Source organism: Fundulus heteroclitus, chromosome 19 (assembly GCF_011125445.2).
Source record: "Fundulus heteroclitus isolate FHET01 chromosome 19, MU-UCD_Fhet_4.1, whole genome shotgun sequence".
Classification (NCBI taxonomy): domain Eukaryota; kingdom Metazoa; phylum Chordata; class Actinopteri; order Cyprinodontiformes; family Fundulidae; genus Fundulus; species Fundulus heteroclitus.
The window spans coordinates 2,148,260-2,170,226 of NC_046379.1; the positions used below are offsets into that span (position 1 = coordinate 2,148,260).

At 45.0% G+C, this 21,967-nt stretch overlaps 1 protein-coding gene across 4 annotated transcripts in view; it reads right to left on the bottom strand.

The window, feature by feature from the left end:
• Positions 1-2,610: 2,610 nt before the first annotated feature.
• luzp1 (leucine zipper protein 1) overlaps positions 2,611-21,967 on the bottom strand; it is a 60,016-nt gene continuing 40,659 nt past the window's right edge. For 2 of the 4 annotated variants that reach the window (XM_036150507.1, XM_036150506.1), the window contains 6 exons: positions 18,182-18,531; positions 14,536-16,687; positions 12,771-13,327; positions 12,492-12,668; positions 6,924-7,186; positions 2,611-4,168 (listed from right to left, as the gene is read on the bottom strand). In XM_036150507.1, coding sequence (XP_036006400.1) covers positions 6,941-7,186; positions 12,492-12,668; positions 12,771-13,327; positions 14,536-16,687; positions 18,182-18,313 — 3,264 coding nt within the window. In that variant the 5' untranslated portion in view covers positions 18,314-18,531 and the 3' untranslated portion in view covers positions 2,611-4,168; positions 6,924-6,940. The remainder of the gene's footprint in view (positions 4,169-6,923; positions 7,187-12,491; positions 12,669-12,770; positions 13,328-14,535; positions 16,688-18,181; positions 18,532-21,967) is intronic. The other 2 variants (XM_036150508.1, XM_036150509.1) reach the window with 2 other exon arrangements.

Sequence of the window (21,967 nt, forward strand, 5' to 3'; positions counted from 1 at the left end):
TGATTTTAAGCCTTATTGTCTTTTAGCTCCTGATCTAGTTTGTTCCACACATCAACCCCAACAAAAGAAATACAATGTTTTACATTTGTTCTTTCTAAACACTTTATAACCCTCTAAGATCATAAACAGTTTGTTTTTATAGTATACTATTGGATAGTTAACTTTTTTTTTTTTAAATGAAGGATCAACAGTTTTTAACCAACATTATTTTTATGTTTAATACATTTTCTTCGATTGGACATTTGATTTTGGCATCAAAATGATGGAAAAGCAAGTTGTTTGCAACCTATTGACAAAAAGATGCTTCATTTATCTGTAGTAAAATATTCTACACACAATTAGTTTCTTTCTTTTTGGAATAGTTGTGCATATATTGCAGAACTAAATGCATCCTAAAGCTCGCGGTTTTAAATTACCTTTACTAGAGCCGAAGCTGAAGGTGTAGAGAGCCACAGGTTGCAGAGGAGTGAGACGGAACCTGTAGATGTTCAAAACAAGAAAAACGCTCCAGTTTGTGACGGAAACACGGCGAAATGGGAATAATTCCTGCAGGACGCTTTATTCTGAGTTAATCCATGTGTAGCTCCGCCTCTGGGCTGCAGATTTATCTCTGAGTCTGAAACTGGAACCATGTTTGTTTCATCTAAAGTTTATTTGAACATTATTTTCATGACATTCATCATTGATATTCATCACGATGAAGCCCACTATGACCAAAGTTCTGTTATCAGGAGCCATTTTTGTTTAGCCTCCTGTGGATTTACCGTTTTTAAAACTTTAAAACCAGATCAGAACGTCACATTTCTCTCTGCGGCTGAATTTAACGCAACAGGAACCGGACAGGAGAACGTGTTCTGGTTTCAGCTTCAGGAACCAGCGGGGGTTGTTAATTGGTCCATTCAATGACCAGCTTAATTAGATGTGACTGAAAGGGCTCAAAACTTTAAAAATAATACTAATTGTTCCTTTGCTTGACGTTGTGACCTCTGGCCCATAAAGAATAAATGTGATTTTAAATTAATAGAAATCCCACAGCATCTGATTGACGGGGTAAATTAGTAGTTTTTAAGTTTTGCCACAGATTCCCAGTTGGATTTAGGCCTTTACTTTGACTAGGCCATTCTAACACATTAACCTTTGATCTAGTATCTCAGGCTGGTTCTCCTGCTGGGAGGTGAACCTCCTCCTCAGACTCAGGCCTCCTGCAGCCTCCAACAGGTTTTCCTCCAGGATTGTCCCAGATTTAGCTCCATCCATCTTCTCCCTCCCTGCTGAAGACAGGCATGCCCACAGCATGACGCTGCCACCACCGTGTTCTGTAGTTTCAGGTTACTGCAGGTCAAACCTTTTCGCGTGCGGACCCAGAACCTCAGCTTTGTCTGGTCTGAGCAGAGAACCTTCTACACGCTCTTCCATGATCTTGTTTCCAGCAGATCGATGCGCTCCGTGTCCTTCAGCTCGTCTGGATTAGGTCCAGAACCAGAACCAGGAAGGTGATCATGAATATTCTGCACCCACCGCCAGCTGATGGAGCTGCTTTTAAGAGAGCGCCGCCCGTGCTGACTCTACATTCCTCAGCAGCTTGTGGTTTTTCTCGCCCGGTTCCCTCCTCTTGCTTGTTCTGCACGCCGTCAGCGGCCGTCCTCCCCCTCCTGTGCATCAAAACGCTCAGAGGGCCAAATCTCAACCTGCTGAGTTCAGTAAAAAGAAGTGGACAGGACGCGCAGACGTGTTGCAAACAGGTCGGTTTTTATTTTGTTTTTAATTGGAATACATACGGTCTGCTGTGCAGCTGGCAGCGTCAGAGAGGCCTACATGCAGGGCGCGCCGGCGGCAGGAAGGTTAAAACATGCACATCGTTTAAATCTAAAACTGAGAGGGGGTAGAAAACAAATCCTCACGCCACCCGGCTTCACACTCACATCCAGTTAGACTTTGTGTCGTTCTGCTCAAACCTTTATTAACGCCGACAAACTGCGGCGGCCGAGTTAAAAATATCATCCTTTAAATTCTCATTTCTCGTTAGATTATTTAGCAATTTACATTTATATACATCCGTGTGCGGGGAGGGCTGCATGCTTCGTTCTTTGGCAACGCGGCAACATACAGAAGATGTACAAACCCTGAATTTCTGAGGGACCAGAAACGGCCGAACTTTAAAATAAAAGCAAAAACTAAACTCTGGTTCTTAATAGAAGAAATGACAGCAATGGCCTCTCTCCCTCTCTGTGTTGCATAATGTGCATAATGTCTACGTTTAACTAGCAGAACTCAAGAAGGACTCTCCAGGAGTGTAAGAGCAGTGAGAAAGATAAAATGCTTTGCAAAAAAAACAAAAAAAGAAGAGAAAAAAATATCCTAAAAATCAAGATATTTAATATAGTTTAACAATAAGGCCCACTTTACAAAATTACACATTTCTCCTTAAATAAAATCTATCCAATATAGATTAAAAAAATAACATATTTTGTTTAACAAAGAAATAAAAACACACACAGGAGCGGAAAAAGACAAAGAAAACCCCTCGGAGTGAGCATCTCCCCTTTAATCCAGCATCTTGGAGACAGATTATGGGTGGAGAATGGGGGGGGGGGGTGATGGGGTGGAGGATGGGGGGGGGGGGGGGGGGGAAATGTAAACTGTAAATACTGAGGAATGATTTTGGCACAACGTTAAAAAACAAACACGGAAACACAGACGCTTCTGATTATCTCTGAGCTCTGCAGCCGTTCCTCCCGTTTACAGCTGGTTATACGAATGTTCTGGTTCTGGTTCCGCGGTCCGATTGGACTTCGGCTGGAGCAGAACTTCAGGAAACCCACAAAGTTTCTTTCCTGAAGGTCCAGACGGAGTTTTGAGTCTACGGGGGGTTTTAGAGGCTGATCCCGACGTCGCCTCGTTCCTCGCAGACGTAGAACCGTGACCCAGTAGAACCGTGACCCAGTAGAACCGTGACCCAGTAGAACCGTGACTCAGAACCGTGACCCAGTAGAACCGTGACTCAGGCTGAACGCATTCTTCACGACGGACCGTAATCCGGCAGGAAAGCAGCTCCGGATGAGCCCGGCCCTGATTGGTCGGTTGTCCCACAGCCGGTTCTGGTCCAAGCGGACGCTGCTGTGGTCGAAAAGGTTCTGCAGCATTCCTCGTCTGCTTGAAAGCATCTAAAAAAAAAAGGTTCAGCGGAGCGTCTTCCACCGCGGGTTCCTGCAGGTTCTGGACCTTGAAGGATCGGTTTGGACTTACCGTGGGTTTCCTCTGATCCACGCAGGTTCGAAAACACGCATCCAAGATCAGATTTACGGAGAGGTTCTGATGCGTAACAGTAGAGGCGGCCCAAACCGGTTCTGGTGTCCCGGACTCACCCAGGAGCCAGCAGGTCCCTCTAGAAGCTACTGAGGGGTTCTGCACGGCACGGGTAAACCGGACCCGGCAGAACCAGACCAAGGTCGGACAAAACACGGCAGGATGTAGAAGCTGCAGATCCAGTTTCTGCAGAGACGTCCAGGAGCTCCGTGCTCACAGAAACACAATCTGTGGTTCTGACCCGGCGGGTCTGCCGCTGACCCAGAACCCGAGGTCCAGTTTAACCCGAACGTCTAAAGAAATTTAGCTTTTTATTTTATTTTTTTTATCCCATCCGACACGACGGAGAAGAGAAAACGGGGACGACGCAGAGAAGGAAGCTTGTTGCATGAAATCTAAATATAACAGTAAATAAAAGAGAAACAAATATGATCCCAGTTTGGCCGCCTTTAAAGCAGCGGCTGTTTTTCCTCTGAGCAGAGTGCATGCTGAGTCACAACCTTCAAGTGCTTTTTTCTGTTACATGCAAACGGGTCGGCGCTGCAGAAGGTGCTGACATGGCAAAAAAAAACGACAACAGAGAAAAAAACCTCGACGTGCTCCAGGTTGTTCCACCTGGAGGACGCTTGGAGGACGAGGAGTCTGGGAGTAGATCGGCTTCCTGGTTTGGTCGCGTGTAAAGATGTGTCGGTTCTACGGAGACGGGACGCCGTAACAATTATGGAGAAGGTTGAGGGGGGGGGGGGGGGGGGGTAACATAACATCCGCCATGAAGCAGAAGCACAGGCTGATCCAGGGGAGATTGCTGCAGCAGGCGCGTTCTCTGCATGGTGAAGACGGCGGCTCAGAGCGGACCAGGCAGCTGCCGAGGAGAAGAGAAAGAAAGTTACTGCATGTTTCTTTATATTAAAATAAGCAGAATAATTCATCTTTTTCTGAAACTGGCTCTGCTAACTGTACTGTAATTTTACAGAAGAAATACAGGTAGTTAACAGAAAGTAAGCTCCATAAATAATAATGTTGATTATAGGGTGGTTTTAAAGGAAAAAGTCACACTAGAACCTTCATTTAATGAGACTAAATTAAAAATCAGAGTGCTTTATTTTTACTGTATAAACTGCTCCCTGATTGGACTCCTCCACATTTCTCATTAAAACCACAAACTTTCCTGCATTTATCAACGGGTGAGAGACGATCTGAAAAGTGCGGCGTGCCCGTCACCACAGGTTTAACAGTCAAGCTGTGTGTTTGTTCTGTGTAGCTGCAGATATAAATGTCCCCATTTACTTCAGTTCTAACTCGTTTATAATTTATTTGTTTTAGATTGATTTTTTTCTAACGTGTGAAGACACCTCGGTGGTGGCAGCATCATGCTGTGGGCATCGCTTTCTACAGCAGAGACAGGGAAGACGGATGGAGATAAATCCAGGAAGAAGAATGACCGTAAACATGCGATCACGACATGATCCGGGCACATTCACGTGTTAGAATGGCCTAGTCAAAGTCCAGGCCTGGATCAGACCAGGAAGACTTTCTCCCTCCAGTCTGACCAATAAACAGTTTGTGGTTTTAAGGTGAAGCGTGGAGGTTTTAGGGTCAGTAATCTCCACCACAGGTCAGCTTCAGCTGTGAGACGACAGGAAATCACGTCGTAGGATTGTTAAAGATTTATTTTCAACCTATGGACCCTAACCCAAGTAAAAAGTAAGATGTCTGGCCCTCACAGACCTGTAACTTCTTCTTTAGGTGTTTAGACAGGTGTCGTTAGTACAGGTAACGACTGAACTCGTTACCTGTACTAACGACACCTGATTGGAGGACAGCAGGGCTGCTGGAGCCGGCGCTGGTCCAGGACATCAGGTGGTTCAGTTTGTGCCAAAACAGAACTTTTTGGCACAAACTCAACTCGTCGTGTTTGGAGGAGGAAGAAGAACGCTGCAAAACGGGACTTAAAAGTAAAATCTTCTAGAAATGAGCGTGTCTGTCCTTGATTTCAGCGGGTAAATAAAATAATCTGCCAATGGAACAAGATTCCTGCACTTAAAATAGGAACAACTCATCCCCATCATCCTATTTCAAGTGCAGTACATCTAATTATCTTATTTTAGGGTTAAAATACTCATTCCATTGGCAGATAATCTTATTTATCTACTCAAATCAAGGACAAAAATTAATTTCTAGAAGATTTTACTCGCCTTTAAGTCCCTTTTTGCAGTGAACACCATAGTTCCTGTGAAGCACGGGGGTGGAACCATCATGCTCTGGGCCTGTTTTTCTACCAAGGGGACAGAACGAGGTCGTGTATCATGAGATTTTAAGCCAGAACCTCCTTCCATCAGTGCGAGCGATGAAGATGGACCATGTCTGGGTCTCGATCCCAAACACACTGCTCTGCAGCCAAGCTGGGCCGGTCTCCAGACCTCAACCCCACAGAAGATCTGTGGAGGGAGGTGAAGGTCCGTGTTGTCCAGCCCCACAACATCCCTGCTCTGGAGGAATGGGCCAAAATGGCTAACCTGACACAAGCCAGACGCATGTCTCGCTCCGCCTAGCTTCACTCATACATCTGGGACATCGCTCATTGAAAGTGATTTCCCCAACCAAATTTATGGTCTGGCCAATCAGGACGCAGGGCGGGAGTTTCCTGGATGTGACGTAGCGGAGAAGCAACCGTGAGATTCCAACAACAATGGCGGCTCGCATTGAGGAAGCAAGCGTTAGCATTGATGCTGCTATTTCTTCGGTGTTGTCCAATCTACCTAATATTGTTTCATTAAAAGAACATCAGAGAACGGCTCTGAAGGCTTTTGTTGGTGGAAACTATGTTTTCACCCTTCTCCCGACCGCATTTGGCAAGTTTTGTCCGCTAACCGCTCCGGAGCGGTTAGCTGCTAACGAGCGGTTAGCCGCTAACCGTTAGCGGTTAGCGCGAACCATGTTAGGAGGCCTTTAGTCCTCAACGCGGTCCGCCCGGGATCGACTCCGACCCGCGGCGCTTAGCCGCCTGTCTTCCCCCCTCTTCCTGTCAGCTCACTGTCAATAAAACGCCACTAGAGCCGCAAACACACATAAAAAAAAAGTTTTTTTTTCCCTGCGTCGCTATCATCAGGGTTAGCTTCGGTGTGAGTGGTTGAAATAGCACGTCGATAAAGATGACAGACAAGTGGCTTATCCAATCATATGCAAGGATTTTTGATAAGGCCCAGCCTTCAATAAAGGCAAATCCTATGGAGAGGTCCCAGATGGATGTGAGTGGAGCTAGGCGGAGCGACATACATCTGGCTTGTGTCAGGTTACAAAACGGCACCTGAAGGGATGCTAACCTGGGCAAACCTTTGTATTAGAGCCTTTGTTGGCAAACCGAGACGTCAAAACGTTGAGCTGAATTTCTGTTATCGACCAAATCCATCATTTACAAATAAATCTTTAACAATCCTACAACATGATTCCCTGTTGTCTCACAGCTGAAGCTGACCTGTGGTGGAGATTACAGACCTCCCTCTCTTTCATAACCCGCTCCCCCGTGGCTGACTGAATACTTTTCGCCCCTCTCTAAATGTTAGAAGTAATGTTTTTTAAGGCGCTGCCCGTCCATGTGGACTGATCTCTCCTCCTACCTGCCTCCTGGTCCAGACTAGTGATGTTCTGACTGGTACTGGCTCCACGGCCTGATTCCCGCCGCGCTCCGCCCCTCGGCTCTGGTCCCCGCTCCGGGGCCCCGGCTGGACCACGGCTCCCCCCCTCTGGACGAGGCCCCGGCCGTCCTGGTCAGGCGCTCGTAGGAGCTGGGCGGGTGCTGGTGGTCGCTGGGGGGCGGGTGGCGTCTCCAGGAGGCCGGGCTGAGGCAGGGGCCCGCGGCGTGGTCCGGGTTCTCTTTAGCCTGGATAAAAACAAGGCAGGAGACGAGTTAAAAACCACCGTCTGACGTAGCGGGCGGTTCGCGCGTCCTCCGCCGTGCAGAGGCCTCCTCTAGCCGTGATGCTGCTCCTACGTGGCTATTAAACACGAGCCGCTCGGTGTGCCAGGGGAAAATTCCCAACCAGAAAACCCCAAACAGACCCCAAGCTGAGAGATTTATAATTTAGGTGGGCCGACTAGAAAATAAAGCCCCAGTTACTAGCCTGCGGTGGCTGCCTCGGCACGTTCCCCCTCGCAGCCTCGGTGACCCCGCTGCAGGAAAGGGAGAGCGAGATGACGGTGCAGAAACAGCCGCCCGCTCCTGTAATTTCAGCTTTTTAAAAAAAAGCACCATAATTAGTGACATTTGGTGGGCTGGAGCTGGCCGCCGGGGCCCTTTCTGAGCGCGTTCTCACTAATTGGCCTTAATGGAGCGCCGCTGGCCGGCCCCTCTCTGCTCCTCCAGGGGCGGCAGACAGGAAACGAGTCACCGGGCAGCAGCGCCGGGCGGGAGCGCCCAGCGCGGTCACTTCCTGCCGCCGGCGCCCGGGCAGGAAACGCTCACGGCCGTTTTCTCCTTCTTTGGTAACCAGAGGCCGCTGAAGATTGCTCGACTTCTGGGAAAAGTGCTGATCCAGCAACCCGAAGCTGACCCGCGTTCTGCAACGCACTGCAGCACAAAGGAAACGCCCTGCCCCCCCCCATTCTGTCACATTTCAACCACAAGCTGGAAACTTTTCCATGGAAAGAGGGGAAATTTGACCTTTTTTTATTAAATGTAGCCTGCATATATAGTCTGATACCCCTAAATAAAACCCAGTGCAACTGATCGTTTTAGAAGTTAAAACCAACTTTACATCCCTTTGAACACGTCATCCCACAGTAAACATGGTGGTGGCAGCATCATGCTGAGGGAAGCAGAGGGGATGGGGAGATGGAGATAAATCAGGACAATCCTGCAGGAGAACCAGCCTGAGGTATTATGGGATGGATTAGCACAGGAGTTCCCAAAATGGGGGTTGGGACGATGATCCTGACTTTACAATGTCAAAGTTTAACCTTTAATCATGCAAAAATATTTTCTTCCTCGACAATTTACGACTTTTCGTCATCAAAAAAAAAACCCATAAAAAAACAAGTTCTTTCGTGAAAATATGTGAAATTAACTTCAAAATTACTTTACCCCTTAGCCAATAATGTATTTTCTTTAATCTACAGAGACCGTAATACAAATTTTCATTTTTTTGGAAATTAGAAGAATAAATGGGTAAGAATAAAAGAAACATTATGAGAATAAAATGTGATATTACAGGAATAACGTCGCAATCGTTTGCGTAAGTCCTGACACTAATAATAATTTGATGCTTATTTTCTAAACAAATTAATTACCTTAATTGTGAAACCGATACCAAAGTATAACTCTACAAGACGTTGAATATTCCTCATTTTAACACAGGGGGGAAGAGTTTCATAAAATTAGTACTTTATTCTTCCAATTTTAGGACTACATTCCTGTAATTTCCAAAAAGAAAAAGAATGTGCGCTCCACGCCCTAAAGGGTGACGCCGCTCATTTCAGATGCATCTTCTGGCGATAAACAATCAAATCAGAGTGGAAAATAACAGTTTAATCTATAGCAGCCTGTGGTACCTGGGTGTTGTCGTTGATATGAAGCTGATATGAAATGTTGATGAGCATTTTCTACTATTTCATACGTTTGGTTTTAACACCTGGTTCATTAAGGAACAGGTGAGACAAAGACTAAAAATTCTCTGACAGAAACATTTTGAAACCTTTTTTTGTCTTTTCACAAAAGGTAAAAGACATTTACTCCAATTATTATCCATTTCATAGTGAATTAGAGCTCCTACCATCTGGAAGGAGATTCAGGACCTAAATCAGGGACCAGAAATGGAAAAAAAAACTCTTATTATGCAGCTAAAATGTGATAAAAAAAAATGTGTCAGTCTGATCGCTTTTTACTGATATTTATTGTGATAATTTCCCTGGTGGCTTTTTTTTTGTTCCACCATTTTTGCCAATTTTGATTTTATAAACAATTGCTAAATAAAACATTTATTGGGAAAGATTTATTTCCATTTTTATATTTTACAACTAAATAAAAACATCTTTTACACATATATTTTAAAAAGCCCTTTCCATTAACATGGTAAATGTTTATAAAAGTATAAAGTAGGGGTGAGCAATATAGACTTAAAATTGTATCACAATATATTGTACAATAGTGATAACGATAACATTGATGATAAAAGATTTACAGCTTTTAAGGCAACTGTGTGGCTGTGACTGCATATCAATTAGCCCAATAAATGTAAATACTGCGTTTTAAAAAAAAACATTTAATAGTGTAACATGTAACATATTAAAACAAAATTTGAAATGTGACTTATCAGGACACTAGTTAAATAAATAAATAAATAAATGAGTCTGATTTTTACCACCAGACTGCACAAAGTAACTGCATTTAATTAGATTATTTTAAATTTGTTGTTATTTATGATGATCTCAAAAAACTAGCAGTGAAGAAAATAGCAATAAATAACAATAGTGTTGGGGAAAATCCCCAAACAATAATAGTTTGGGGATTTTCAGACATCGCTAGTTGGAATTTATCATTATTACGATGAACTTAACTTCTTATCACAATAAAAGAAAAACGATAAAACGATATGATAAAAGGCCCACCCCTAATATAAAACACATAGTTTAAAGCTAAAACACATTAAATCTCTTCTGTTGAAGATATTCTATACAGATATTGCATAAAAACACGCAGCACTGCAAAAAAAAAAAAAAGAAAAAAAATCTCCCTTTTTGATTCCTTTATAATAAAACCCTTTTCTATTTAGTTCTATAAGCGCCACAAGTTGCAGACCCCGTGGCCTAGTCAAAGTCCAGACATGAATCCATCTCAGAATCAGTGGAAAAAGTTAATTGATGCACTACGTTGTGTTTTTCCACGACATAAAATCCTTGTGAAACAATCGTAGGTTTATGGTTCCAACGGAGGCCTTCAAGTTCAGCGGGTGTGAAAGGCGTCGTAGTAAAAGAGGCTGAATGCAAATGCTAATTTATATTTATATATTAAAAAAACATGTATTATTTTCCTTACTCCATAACATAAAAATCCCAGCAGCTTGTATCTTTTTAGCAGGTCTGAATATCCACGGTGGAGACGGCGTTTTCCTTTGTACTGCGCTGATTATGATTTATTTCTTTTCAGCAAAAGGAGGCAGAAACCTTGAAGCTCGGGACGACTGCGCCTTCCTCTCTGCCTCCCGCTGGCAGCGGCAGAGGGAGGAGAAAGCTCAGCAGCGGGGTTTAACTCCTGCTCAGGCCTCTGCAGCTGTTTACGTGAACATCCAGAGGTATGTTTGTGTAAAACAGCACGGCACATGAGCAAAGCTGCAAACCGTCAATTTATGGCACATATAAACTCCAAAGGTCCCTTTTCTTCTCCTTGAGGTTTTCTAACCTTCTTTTCCCACAGTTGGTGTCTTTTTTTTTTAACTTCCTTCCTTTCTTCTGCGCCCCACCCTTTTCTCTTTGTGTCCCGAGCCTGCAGGCGCCCAGCCTGCAGAAACTCTGTGCTAAGGTTGAAGTCCCAGAGCCGGGCATGACAGAATACAAGCGGACCGCCGTTTCTTCTGGACTCAGCTAGGAGGAGAATTTCCTCAGTCACACAATAAGGAGCAATAGTCCCTTAAAAATCACTCCTGGTTTAACTTTAAAAGTGCTGAAAGTGTTGAAACACATTCATAGAAGCTTCCCCTTCTTTAAAAACAAAACTATTTGGAAACAGAACGCAGCGTAAAGGAACACCGCTGCAGATGTCAACGTTTCTGCTCTGCCTGACTGGATTAAATACATGTATAAAAATAAATACTAACGTCCACGTCTGATTCTGTACGAGTCCTCATTTCTTATGTCAACCCACATCTCTGTAATGCAGAATCTGCTACGGCTGCCAACTGCTGCATAAGGGTACTTATGGAGTTAAAAGCTATGGTGGCCAGGTGGTGCAAACGTGCTGCAGGTACATAAATGCGGCGCAAATGTTAAAAAAGTCCTCTAGACACAAGCTAGAGGCTAACACAGAAACACACAGAGTGGAAGAATGCAGCATAAGAGAAATGCTTCACTCACAGAAATTAGACACAAAAACTGCAAACATAAATGATGCTGACACACAAACTCACAAAACACACACAAAGGCAAAATGCTGCAAGTAGCAAAAACAACTGCGAGTTAAGAAAAGCTGCAAACAAGCTCGGCATAACAGAAATGCTCCAGACCACTAGGGGGCGTCGACCAACAAACAAGTCAAGGAAACATGGATAAAATAAATAAATAAAAAAATTTTAAAACAATCTTTTATGATACTGTAGAACAGTGGCATATTATATATATATATATATATATATATATATATATATATATATATATATATATATATATATATATATATATATATATATATATATATATATATCCTTAGTATTAGCATGCTTGAAACTTTAATTTACAGTAGTTTGCATTTCTGTTGTATCAATCTCTACAGTCGCTGCCCCCTAGTGGTCTGGAGTATTTCTGTTATGTGGAGCCAGTTTGCAGCTTTTCTAAACTCGCACTTGTTTGAACTACTTGCAGCATTTTGCCTTTGCGTGTTTTGTGTGTTTGTGCATCATTTATATTTACAGCATGTTTGCAGTTTGTCTTCTAATTTCTGTGATTGCTGTGTTTCTCTTTTGCTGCATTCTTCCCTTGTACCTCTCGGCCACCGTAAAAAAAAAAAAAAAACAGAGACTGAAAGTTGCCTTTAAAATAAAAGCTGCCTTTTTCAAAATACAACAACTTTCTGAGTCATATAATTGACACTCCATGCATGTTTTATTTCTGATTTCTACGTGGCCCTGTTGGGGGGCGTCTGAAGGGCCAGAGGCTGTTCAGACTTTTACCTCCAGGGCGGCGCCACAGAGACAGTTCCTCCCCCAGACTCTGATGAACGCGATACAAAGTATGTATTCATATCTATAAGAAAACGTTTTTTTCGTAAATTCGTACTTAAAACATCTTAAGTGAGAGGAAAGTGAGCTGCATCTAGTGGTGATGAAGGGATGAATATGTTTTTAAGGTGTGTTGATGGAAGTTTTTACTGCGCTATCACGCAGGGAGACTCTCCCACCGACCCGTTCCTGTATTATTGAACATCAGCTCATATTAACTAGGAATCAGATCTGTAAATAAGCCGGGCGGAGCCGTCCTACCAGTGGTTGCTGTGAGTACGATCGGCTCCAGGACTGGGAGGTGACCGGTGCGTGGGGCACGATCCTTCCCAAAAGTCCGGCTTCCGTCGTGGGAGACTCCGAGCGCCTGTCCCGGCGAGGCAGCGGTTCCTCTGCTTCCTTGGTGCTGGTGGAGCTGTTGTACCGCCGCATGCTCATCTGGGACAGACAACAGGAGAGCAACGTGCAGGAGTTCACCCCACCGCTGTGCATTCTGGGTACAGATTGATCCTTTCTGGAAAAACTATCTCATTCTCTCACCTCTGCTGGTTTACTTCCTGTCTGGACCGTTACGGCGGCGGCGCTGGTCACGGTTTCCTCCGTGTCGAAGGTGGTTGCGCGGTACGCCCTCCATGTTGTTGCGGCCTCAGCTTCGTCTTCAGACCCGCCGTCTGTCAACGCCTTGCTGCCCACGCGTCTGCGACTCGCCTCGTCCACCGACACGGCGCCTCTGTTCCTCCACGTGCTCCTCACCGTCACTTTCTTCATGTCTGGCAAAGTGTCGTCCTGGGCGTGCTCCGCCTGACTTTGGCTTCTCCAGCTGGGCACCGTGGTCGTGCTGCTGCTGCCGCTCTCGAAGCCCGACTCCGTGTCGTTGAAGTCTACGAAGGCGTTGTCCGAGGACCGGCGCCTGCCGCCGCCGCGCTGGGGGCCTGCGTGGCTGCTGGTGGCGTTGTGGAGTCTGGACCTGGGTGGCGCCTCGCTGCCGTCGTTGTCGCCACAGTCCGGGTCCTGGCACGGTCGCAGTGCGATGTCGCTCTTGGGTATGGAGATCTCATAGGGGACGGAGATGCTGCCGCGGTGGTCACTGCTGGGTCCTGGTGGGAAGCAGGTCCAAACGCAATTAATAGTCAAATAAACCAATGAATGAAGTCAAACTGATGCATTTCTTCTAAAATCAGTCAAAGTAACGATCATGCTAATAACAATACTGGCAATAATCAAAGTCAAACACACAACTTTAATTTATATATTTGTGTATTATTTTTATTTAATGCTATAGTTGGTAACCCTGTTCAGAAACACTTTTTATTATACAGGGTAAAATCGTCCTTCCATCCTGAAATGCATTCAGAAAAAGGAGGTTAAAAATGCCATCTCTGTGGGAGCTGCAGGCCTGTAAAAACTAATCCCTGCGTTTCGGTGCTAAGGGCAGGGATTCGTCAGAGTTTTGTTCCTGCTGTCACCCTCCTCTGTCCCTCATGTTCTGGGGGAATCTCCTTATCTACTGGTTGTCCCACATGCCGTCATTCTGACGCGCTTACGTAACGCCAGTATCCATGCTCATTCCTTCCTAGTTTCAGCTTGCTGGCTGTGTTTATATATCCGGTTAGCTTAGCCGTTAGCTTAGCGGCTAGCTGATCATTGTAGCTCCGCTGCTCTCACCGTAGACTTTGAACTAGTGTTGCGCCGATGCCATTTTTTGGCCCCGATACCGATACCCGATACCTGGCTGTGCAGTATCGGCCGATACGGATACCATTACTTTGAAATTTATGTGTGTGTGTATATATGAAGAACAGCATACTACTTGGATGTAAAATAATTGCTATCATGGCTTTGTCAAGCTGCTACCTTATTAAAGCAGGAAAAAGACTAATACAGAGTGAATCCAGTAGAACTAGTGAGTGTCGGGAGAGAGAAGGCTGCGTTCAAGTGACATGCAAACATCAAAATGGTAACTGTGACCTATTTGTTGGTACTCACCGATACCAACATTTTAGTGCTGGATCGGCGCCCCGGCCGATGCGCAACACTACTTTGAACTTTTGAAGCGAACCATGATCATGTTTATGAGAATTAGACAAAGGACCAGAGTGGATTTGGGACAATTTTTTCCCCTGAGGAGTGGAAGAGCAGGTAAAACGGTGTTATTCAAAAGGGGACTTGGGGAAATATCTGTGACTCTACTTTTAATAATACTAAATATTAGTATTGTTATTAAATAATGATTATATTAGTGATACAATAACACAATAATCAGCGTCATGATTGTGAACCAGGTGGAAGCAGCGTCTGCACCCACCTATGAGGAAGTTGCTCGTGGACGTGTGGCGCTCCTTGGCAGGTGGCGCCTCGCTGGATAAGCTGCTGCTGCGGCTGCTCGTCCGCGAGGAGCTCGGCTCGCTGGGGTAGATGGTTATGCTGCTGGTCATCTTGCTGCTGCTGCTGGTGGTCACCACCGGCTTGGTGGAGATCTTGGGCTTCCCGTTTGTCGACAAGGGCTCCGAGATCATGACCTCCTTCCTGTCGATCTCGATGATGGCGGGCTTGATGACGGCCTTCGACCGCAGGGCCTCTCGAGGGCTGCACACCCTCTGGATCTCCACGGATGACGGAGCGGCAGCGTGGGGGCCTCCGTCGGGCGCCCTGGCGTGGAGCTCCTCGTCAAAGGAGCTCCTGGAGGAGGACCCTTCTGACGGCGAGTCGTGGACACGAGGGTGTCTGGCGTACCTGGAGGGCGCCGCCCTGATGCTCGCAGATATCGCCGCCGTCTCGGTTGCGGGATCCACCTCTGAGGGCCTGGAGCCGGTGGACTCGGTCTCAGAGGCGGACGAGTGGCCGTCTGAGCCGTGGTCGTTGGGCAGCGGCGGCGCGACGTGAGACCTGTAGGCCGCGTAAGGCCCGTTGGCCTTGGACAGGGCGGGCGCCGCAGACGAAGAGACGGACTCCTGCAGCGGTTCCTGGCCGGAGGGAGACGCCGCCTCCTTCTCGGCGGCGCTGTCGGGCACGGCGTCAGAGTTGTTGGATTCGCTGTCGCTGCCCACGCAGGGTTTGGAAAACCTCTCTCTGGGCTTCATGTCGGCGTCGGCCTGTTTGAACGGCGTCCTCAGGGACTTCTGCTCGTTAGCGGCTGGAGGGTAGCGGCTCAGGACGGACACTTTCTTCACTTCAGAGGCTGAGTTGGCGGAGCCGTACGGCTTAGCCCTGTCTTCAGGGAATCGTGCCGTGACTCCATTATCGGATGTAGCCGGCGAGGCCTTGGGGGTCCGTCTGCTCCTCAGAGGACTCAGCGCTCTCCTCGGAAAACTCTCCTCCACCTGACTGAACTCTTTGTTCCTCAGTCTGGTGTCTCTCCTCAGCTTCGGAGAGCCGGGCTCGGGGAGAGCGGCAGAACTTTTAAATTTAGGCTTCTCCGGCCTGATGGCGCTCTTGGACAGCAGCTCCTCGCTCTCGGCTTTGCCGTTCTCCAGGACCTTGGCCGGGTTTCCGGCGCCGTGTTTCTCCGCCTTGCCGACGGCTTTCCCCCCGGCGGCAGCTTTGCCGCACAGCTGCGTCCGGAGCTGCTCCACCTGCTCGCTCAGCTGACGCGCTCGCTTCTGCTCCACCTGGAACTTCTCGTGGAGCTCGCCGTTCTTGAACTGCGAGCTCTTCAGGTCCTCCTCCACCACCTCCAGCTGCTTCAGGCGGTCCTTTAACTTCTCCACCTCCTGCGTGAGCTCCTTTACTTTGTTGTCTTCTTCCTGCGGGCCGTCCAGGCCGCCGCCCTTCTTCATCTCAGGCTTGCTGAGACCGTCCAGCTTCTCGTCGGCTAGCTTCAGGTAGTCCAGGTTCTTCTTGCCAGCCAGCTTGCTGGTGAAGAGCGCGGTGGAGGACAGTTCGTCCTCGATCCTTGAACTCATGAAGTCGGCACGGCCCGGGCCCGTCGTCACGCCGAAGCGGCTCTTTTTCTCCTCGGTGAGCTTCTGGATGAGCTTCTCGTCCTCCCTTTGCTTCTCCAGCAGCTTCTTGCGCTCGCCGACAAACGCCTGAGTGAAGGCCTTGAGCTTCTCCAGCTCCTTGGCCAGAGCCTGCTCCGCTTTGTCCAGCTTCGTCTCAGAACCTTCCACTTCCTTCAAGCGCGCTCTGAGCGTGTCCAGCTCCGAGGAGAGCTTCTTGGTGAGGTTCTTCTCCTCGTTGAGGCCGAGGCAGAGCTGGCTGCAGTCAGACTTGCTTTTGGCAAAGGCTTCTTCCAGTTTCTCCAGCTCAGCCAGCCTCCGCTGCAGACGCTCGATCTCTCCCTTAAGCTCCTTCGTCAGGTATTCCTCTTCCTCCAGCTTCTCTCGAACCACGCGACAGAGGTCCTCGGCTTTGCGTACCTCCTCATCCTTGCCCTGGATCTTCAGGAGACGTTTTCTTAGGGCCTCCACATCGGCCAGCAGAGACGAGTTGCTGCCCTCTGCCTGGATAATCTTGTCCTGCAGAGGAGCGAGTTCATTAATCCGGTTCATCTTTAATCTAAAAAGCTCCGGTTCAATTCATCCTTTCCTCCTCCAAACATCTCACACACATCTAGTCAACCTGCAACAGACAGCCTGTGCTGATTTTCCACCTGTTTTTATACAAAGTGTTGATGTTGTATTATTATTATTATTATTAGCGGTAGCAGTATTATTATTATTATTATTATTAGCGGTAGCAGTATTATTATTATTATTATTATTAGCGGTAGTAGCAGTATTATTATTATTATTATTAGCGGTAGTAGCAGTATTATTATTATTATTATTAGCGGTAGTAGCAGTATTATTATTATTATTATTAGCGGTAGTAGCAGTATTATTATTATTATTATTAGCGGTAGTAGCAGTATTATTATTATTATTATTATTATTATTATTATTATTATTATTATTATTATTATTATTATTATTAGTAGTAGTAGTAGTAGTATTATTATTATTATTATTATTATTATTATTAGCAGTAGTAGCAGTATTATTATTATTATTATTATTATTATTAGCAGTAGTAGCAGTATTATTATTATTATTATTATTATTAGCAGTAGTAGCAGTATTATTATTGTTATTATTAGCAGTAGTAGCAGTATTATTATTAGCAGTAGTAGCAGTATTATTATTGTTATTATTAGCAGTAGTAGCAGTATTATCATCATCATCATCATTATCATTATCATTATTATTATTTCATGAAACTTATTTCAGTATTCAATAAAAAAAGAGCTACAATCCCAAAAATTATTATTAACAAATGATGAACATTTCAGGCTTAGGAACATTTTAACAGTGGAGTTGTTGAAAGTGCAAAATAATAATAAAATAAATAAATAATAAATGTTTACAGCCATTTTGGGAAACACTTTTTTTTGGCCTTTAGGACATTGATTGTAATTTATTCACTTATTTTTTCAACCTGTCATCGCAGAGAAACTAATAAGGCACCAAATTTAATGCTGATGCCAGTCTCTGATTAATAACAAAAAGCAAATATATCCTGAAATGTATATTATGGGAATTATTTTAATATTTTTCTGTTAATGAAAATCTATGGAGATAGATAAACACTATTACTCTGAAATACGACTCTTTATTTGGTATAATTTTTTCAGATTGAGGTGAATTTAAAAGAAGTGGGCAAAATATAAATTTAATATAAAAATTGTATTATTTCAGCAGTTTTGGGGATGTTTTGTATTAAGAAACAAATGTGTTGTGCTTCTAAAGGACCTTGTAAGGGTTAGACCACTGTAATAATAAATACTTAACTATACTTGAGTATTTTCATGAAATCTAAATTATCTTTAAAAACTTGCATATGTTGACTTTAATTGTATATTTTATTAGACCGTATAAAGCCTAGTCTCCCTTTATTTTGCTTCTGATCTCCAAACAGCACGACTAAAACCACTAAATTACAGAACGTCTTCAGACACGTCGGCTGACACCAACCTGCAGGTCGAGCAGCTCATCCTCAGACTTCTGCAGCTTGTTAGTCGCTTCTTCCAGCTCGTCCAGCCTTCTGCTCAGACTCTGCAGCTTGTGCCGTAAGTGGCGGTGCGTCATGTCTTTGTGATCCGACATGGCTGCAAACCTTCCAGTGGATTCGTTGGCTTTTGTTTTCGATGTTCAGCTTACTTGACGGCAGAGTTTTGGGATTTCCACATCTGTGTGGCAGCGATAGCAAGACCTAAAAGTGCTCTTCTGGTCCTCTTGTCAGCCTGTCTTGTTGCGGTCGTCTAACTGTATATTTAGGTCTCCAAAACTGCCCCTAAATGGTGTTTAGCAGAGAGATCTGTCATCTGTAGGAGAGAAAGAGAGGAAATGACACTTAGTCATCCATGATTTGTCAATGACTGTTAAAACTCCCAAAAGTAGCCATGAAAGGGAAGAAAGCGGCTCAAGAGCAGCTGAACACATGAACTCAGTCACCAAACCACCAAAATAAAATCCTCCCTCAACTGGAAAAGGATGTCCCAACTTCCCACAAGTTTGAAAGCAATATTGAATAATTGGATGATCCATATATGTTTTAAAAAAAGCATGTCAGATGAGGGCCGGGCTTCTGGAAAACAGGCCTGAGATGCATCTTTTGTCATGTCGAGCAAACAAATAAACCAAGGAGATCGACGCAACGGCAAAAGTACGTCGAGAAGAGTCGGTCCGTGCAGGTTCTGCTCGTTTAAAGCTCTCATTTTGAGCCAGTTTCAAGAAGAAAAACTGCTCTTTTAAAGCCGCATCATGTAACTTGTAGCCACTAGGGGGCACTAGACCTGTAACTTCCAGGTCTAGTGCCCCTGAAGGCCGTCGGCAGTACTGCAGTGTCGCAAAATTAAACTGTCTCTGTGTTTTGGAATCTGACAGCGGACCAGTTTGGAGCAGCAGACTGAGACGTCATGGAGTTACTCGTAAAGACAAGATTATATTTACTCCTCTAGATTAAACTCAGAGTCTCCCATTGAGAGGGAGAGGGAGGGGAGAGGGAGAGGGCAGAACAAGGCTCTGGCATCTGATTAGAAAAGGATGCAGCAAGTTCAACACAGCAGAAGAGCCGACGTGCAGGATTGTGGACGATCTTTATTTTGTAATAATAACCACAGAATGACAAAAATTTACTCGAGGACAAGAAAAGTAGAAGCATGTAAAGTTAGCTCTCCTGTTTAATGAGGAAAATAAGCTAAATCCACTATTTCAGCTCTTAAATGCCGTTTGTTTTGTGCTTGGGGCCTCTTAAGTATTGAAAAGGTAAATTTAGTCTTCCAAAGTGTTGTTTAGACATCTTTAGATTATTTATTGTGGCATATTTTTCAAGTCGCTCAGATTTTTCTGTTACGTTTTCTTTGCTGTTACGTCACAGGTCTTTCTGCGGAGCGTCTAAATAAACATTCCCCGTTTTTCAGAACCATGTCAAAGCGCCCGGTTAAACTTTATTTTTCTTGGGAATGTGCCCGCATCATTGGGGAAAGTCCTCCACGTTTACACAAAGCACTTCATGGATCAATGCTTCCCTTTGGAAATTACATGAATAAAGTGATAAAATTGCGAGAATAAAGTTGTAATATTAGGAGAACACTTACAAAAAAAGCGAGGCCTGTGTTAAAATGAGGCATTCTGAGCGTCTTGTAAAGTTATATTTTGTAATATAAAAGTTATATTTTTCACAAATAAGGAAATATATGTTTATTTCCACAATTTCCAAAAGAAAACAAAACTGTTTAACTGCCATTGATGGTAAATAATAATAAAAATAATAATTATTAGACATGAAGGAGTAAATTTCCTACAAAAAAAAAAAAGAAAAATTTTGAGATTCATTTCACATAATTGCAAGAAAAACTTGGACATTTCTGATGTCAAAAAGTCATACATTTATAAAAAAAAAAAAAACTCTTTTCCTATGATTAAAGGCATGCGCTTGTTATAATAATCCAAACGGCGTGAAAAAGACGCGTTCTCAGAAGCTGCTGACAGCGGGCTGCAGGTCTTTGAGCTCCAACAGGAATTCAGACCAAAGCTTTGCCTTTCCACTTCATTTAGACCACAACTGAAGGCTCTGAATGTGGAAAGGATTTAAACGCAGGATATTCGCCCTCCAGGGGAGCTCAGGCTGCCGTAAAGCGCCGCTCTAGGTCACATGACACATTCGGAGAAAGGCGGCCCTAATAATCTGCATATTGACCTGAAAAATCATTTAATATCTCAAATTAGTCTAATACTTGGGTCTGAACCGACACGGTGCTGCTTTAACTCATCTGTTAAGCTTGATTGTGAGTTTATTTAGATTTAAATAAATGTCAAAACTTAAATTTACACAGCATGATGCTGCCTCCATGTCCTGGTAGGTCATAGCATAACGAAGGAAGACCAGACAGCAGACAGCAGAGTCTAAACTCTATTTTTTCTCTCACATTAAATCCCAAGGACTTAACAGACAGAAGCCGTAACGTCACAGAATGTGGGAAAGTTTACGAGGCAAAGTTTCTCCTCTTCCCTTAGATCTCCAGCCTCCGTCTTTTTAATAAAAATAAATCAAATAAATCCCATCATCTGTGGAGGAGTCATCCACACAGATCAAGTGTTCTCCTGTCAGAGTCACCTTGTCTGTCCTTCACAGCAGGAGCTCCTGAGTTTCTGTCTTCTCGTCCTCGCCGCTGAGCGCCAACACGTTTCGCTCATTTTACCGGTAAAGTGAGGACTTTGACGTAGAGTTTCATCCTGGGCTGGGGGTCAGGTTTAGCTCTAAGGTGAGATTATAGACAGGCTCGGTCCTCCCGCTGCACGTTAAAGCAGGGTGTGTGTTTCAGCATGGCTGCACGCTCAGGCCCACATGCTTTGTTCCCTGCTCTCCTACCCGCATCGATCCACGCCTGTTTCTGCTGACACACTGCAAAATAACGGCTCTAAAAATAAGCAAAATGTTCTTAACGTTTGTTTTTGTCCTAGATTTGAGCAGGTAAATAAGATTATCTGCCAATGGAAGGAGTATTTTGACCCCTAAAATGAGATAATGGGAACAATTCATCTCCATCTTATTTCAAGTGCAGTATATCTCATTTTAAGTGCAGAAAATCTTATTCTATTGGCAGATCATCTTATTTACCTGCTCAAATCAAGGAAAAATACACTTATTTTAAGAACATTTTAGTTATTTTTAGTTGCGTTTTTGCAGTGCAGCACGTCTCAGTCCCCCGGGACCGTCATTAAGGAATGGAGGAGGAACGCTTCGGCCACGGTGTCCCTTTGTGTCGTTAGCTAGGGGCTGGGGTTAGGTCATGCCGTCGTCACGGCGCATTAAGGGTCACCGTGACCCTGGCAGCCAACACGCGTGTGTCATGCATGATTCAGGTAGCCCCCTTCCCCCATCACGAGGCAGAGCTTCTCACGCTGACCACAGAGGAAGAAAGAGGATCCGTATCGACCTGAGGGGAGGACACAACATCTGGGCACATCATCACTTGCCAGCCATAACCCCCCCCCCCCCCCTCGTTACAGGGCTCGCCCTTCTGAAGCCTGAAACCACAACACAGGGAGATCTCTGCAGCTTCCTCTGACATGTCGCTGCTGCGAAGACGAGCGGCGGCGCAGTAAATCTGCACGCATGTGAACCATGTGTGTGCAGAGCTCCTCAACGTGTCGTCAGGCCCTCCCCAAGATGGAGTTATATACTCTCTCTATGCTTTTATTTGGTGCACGGAGACCAGAGCCGTCTTCCCGCAGCTCGTTAAAAGCCTTCTGGAG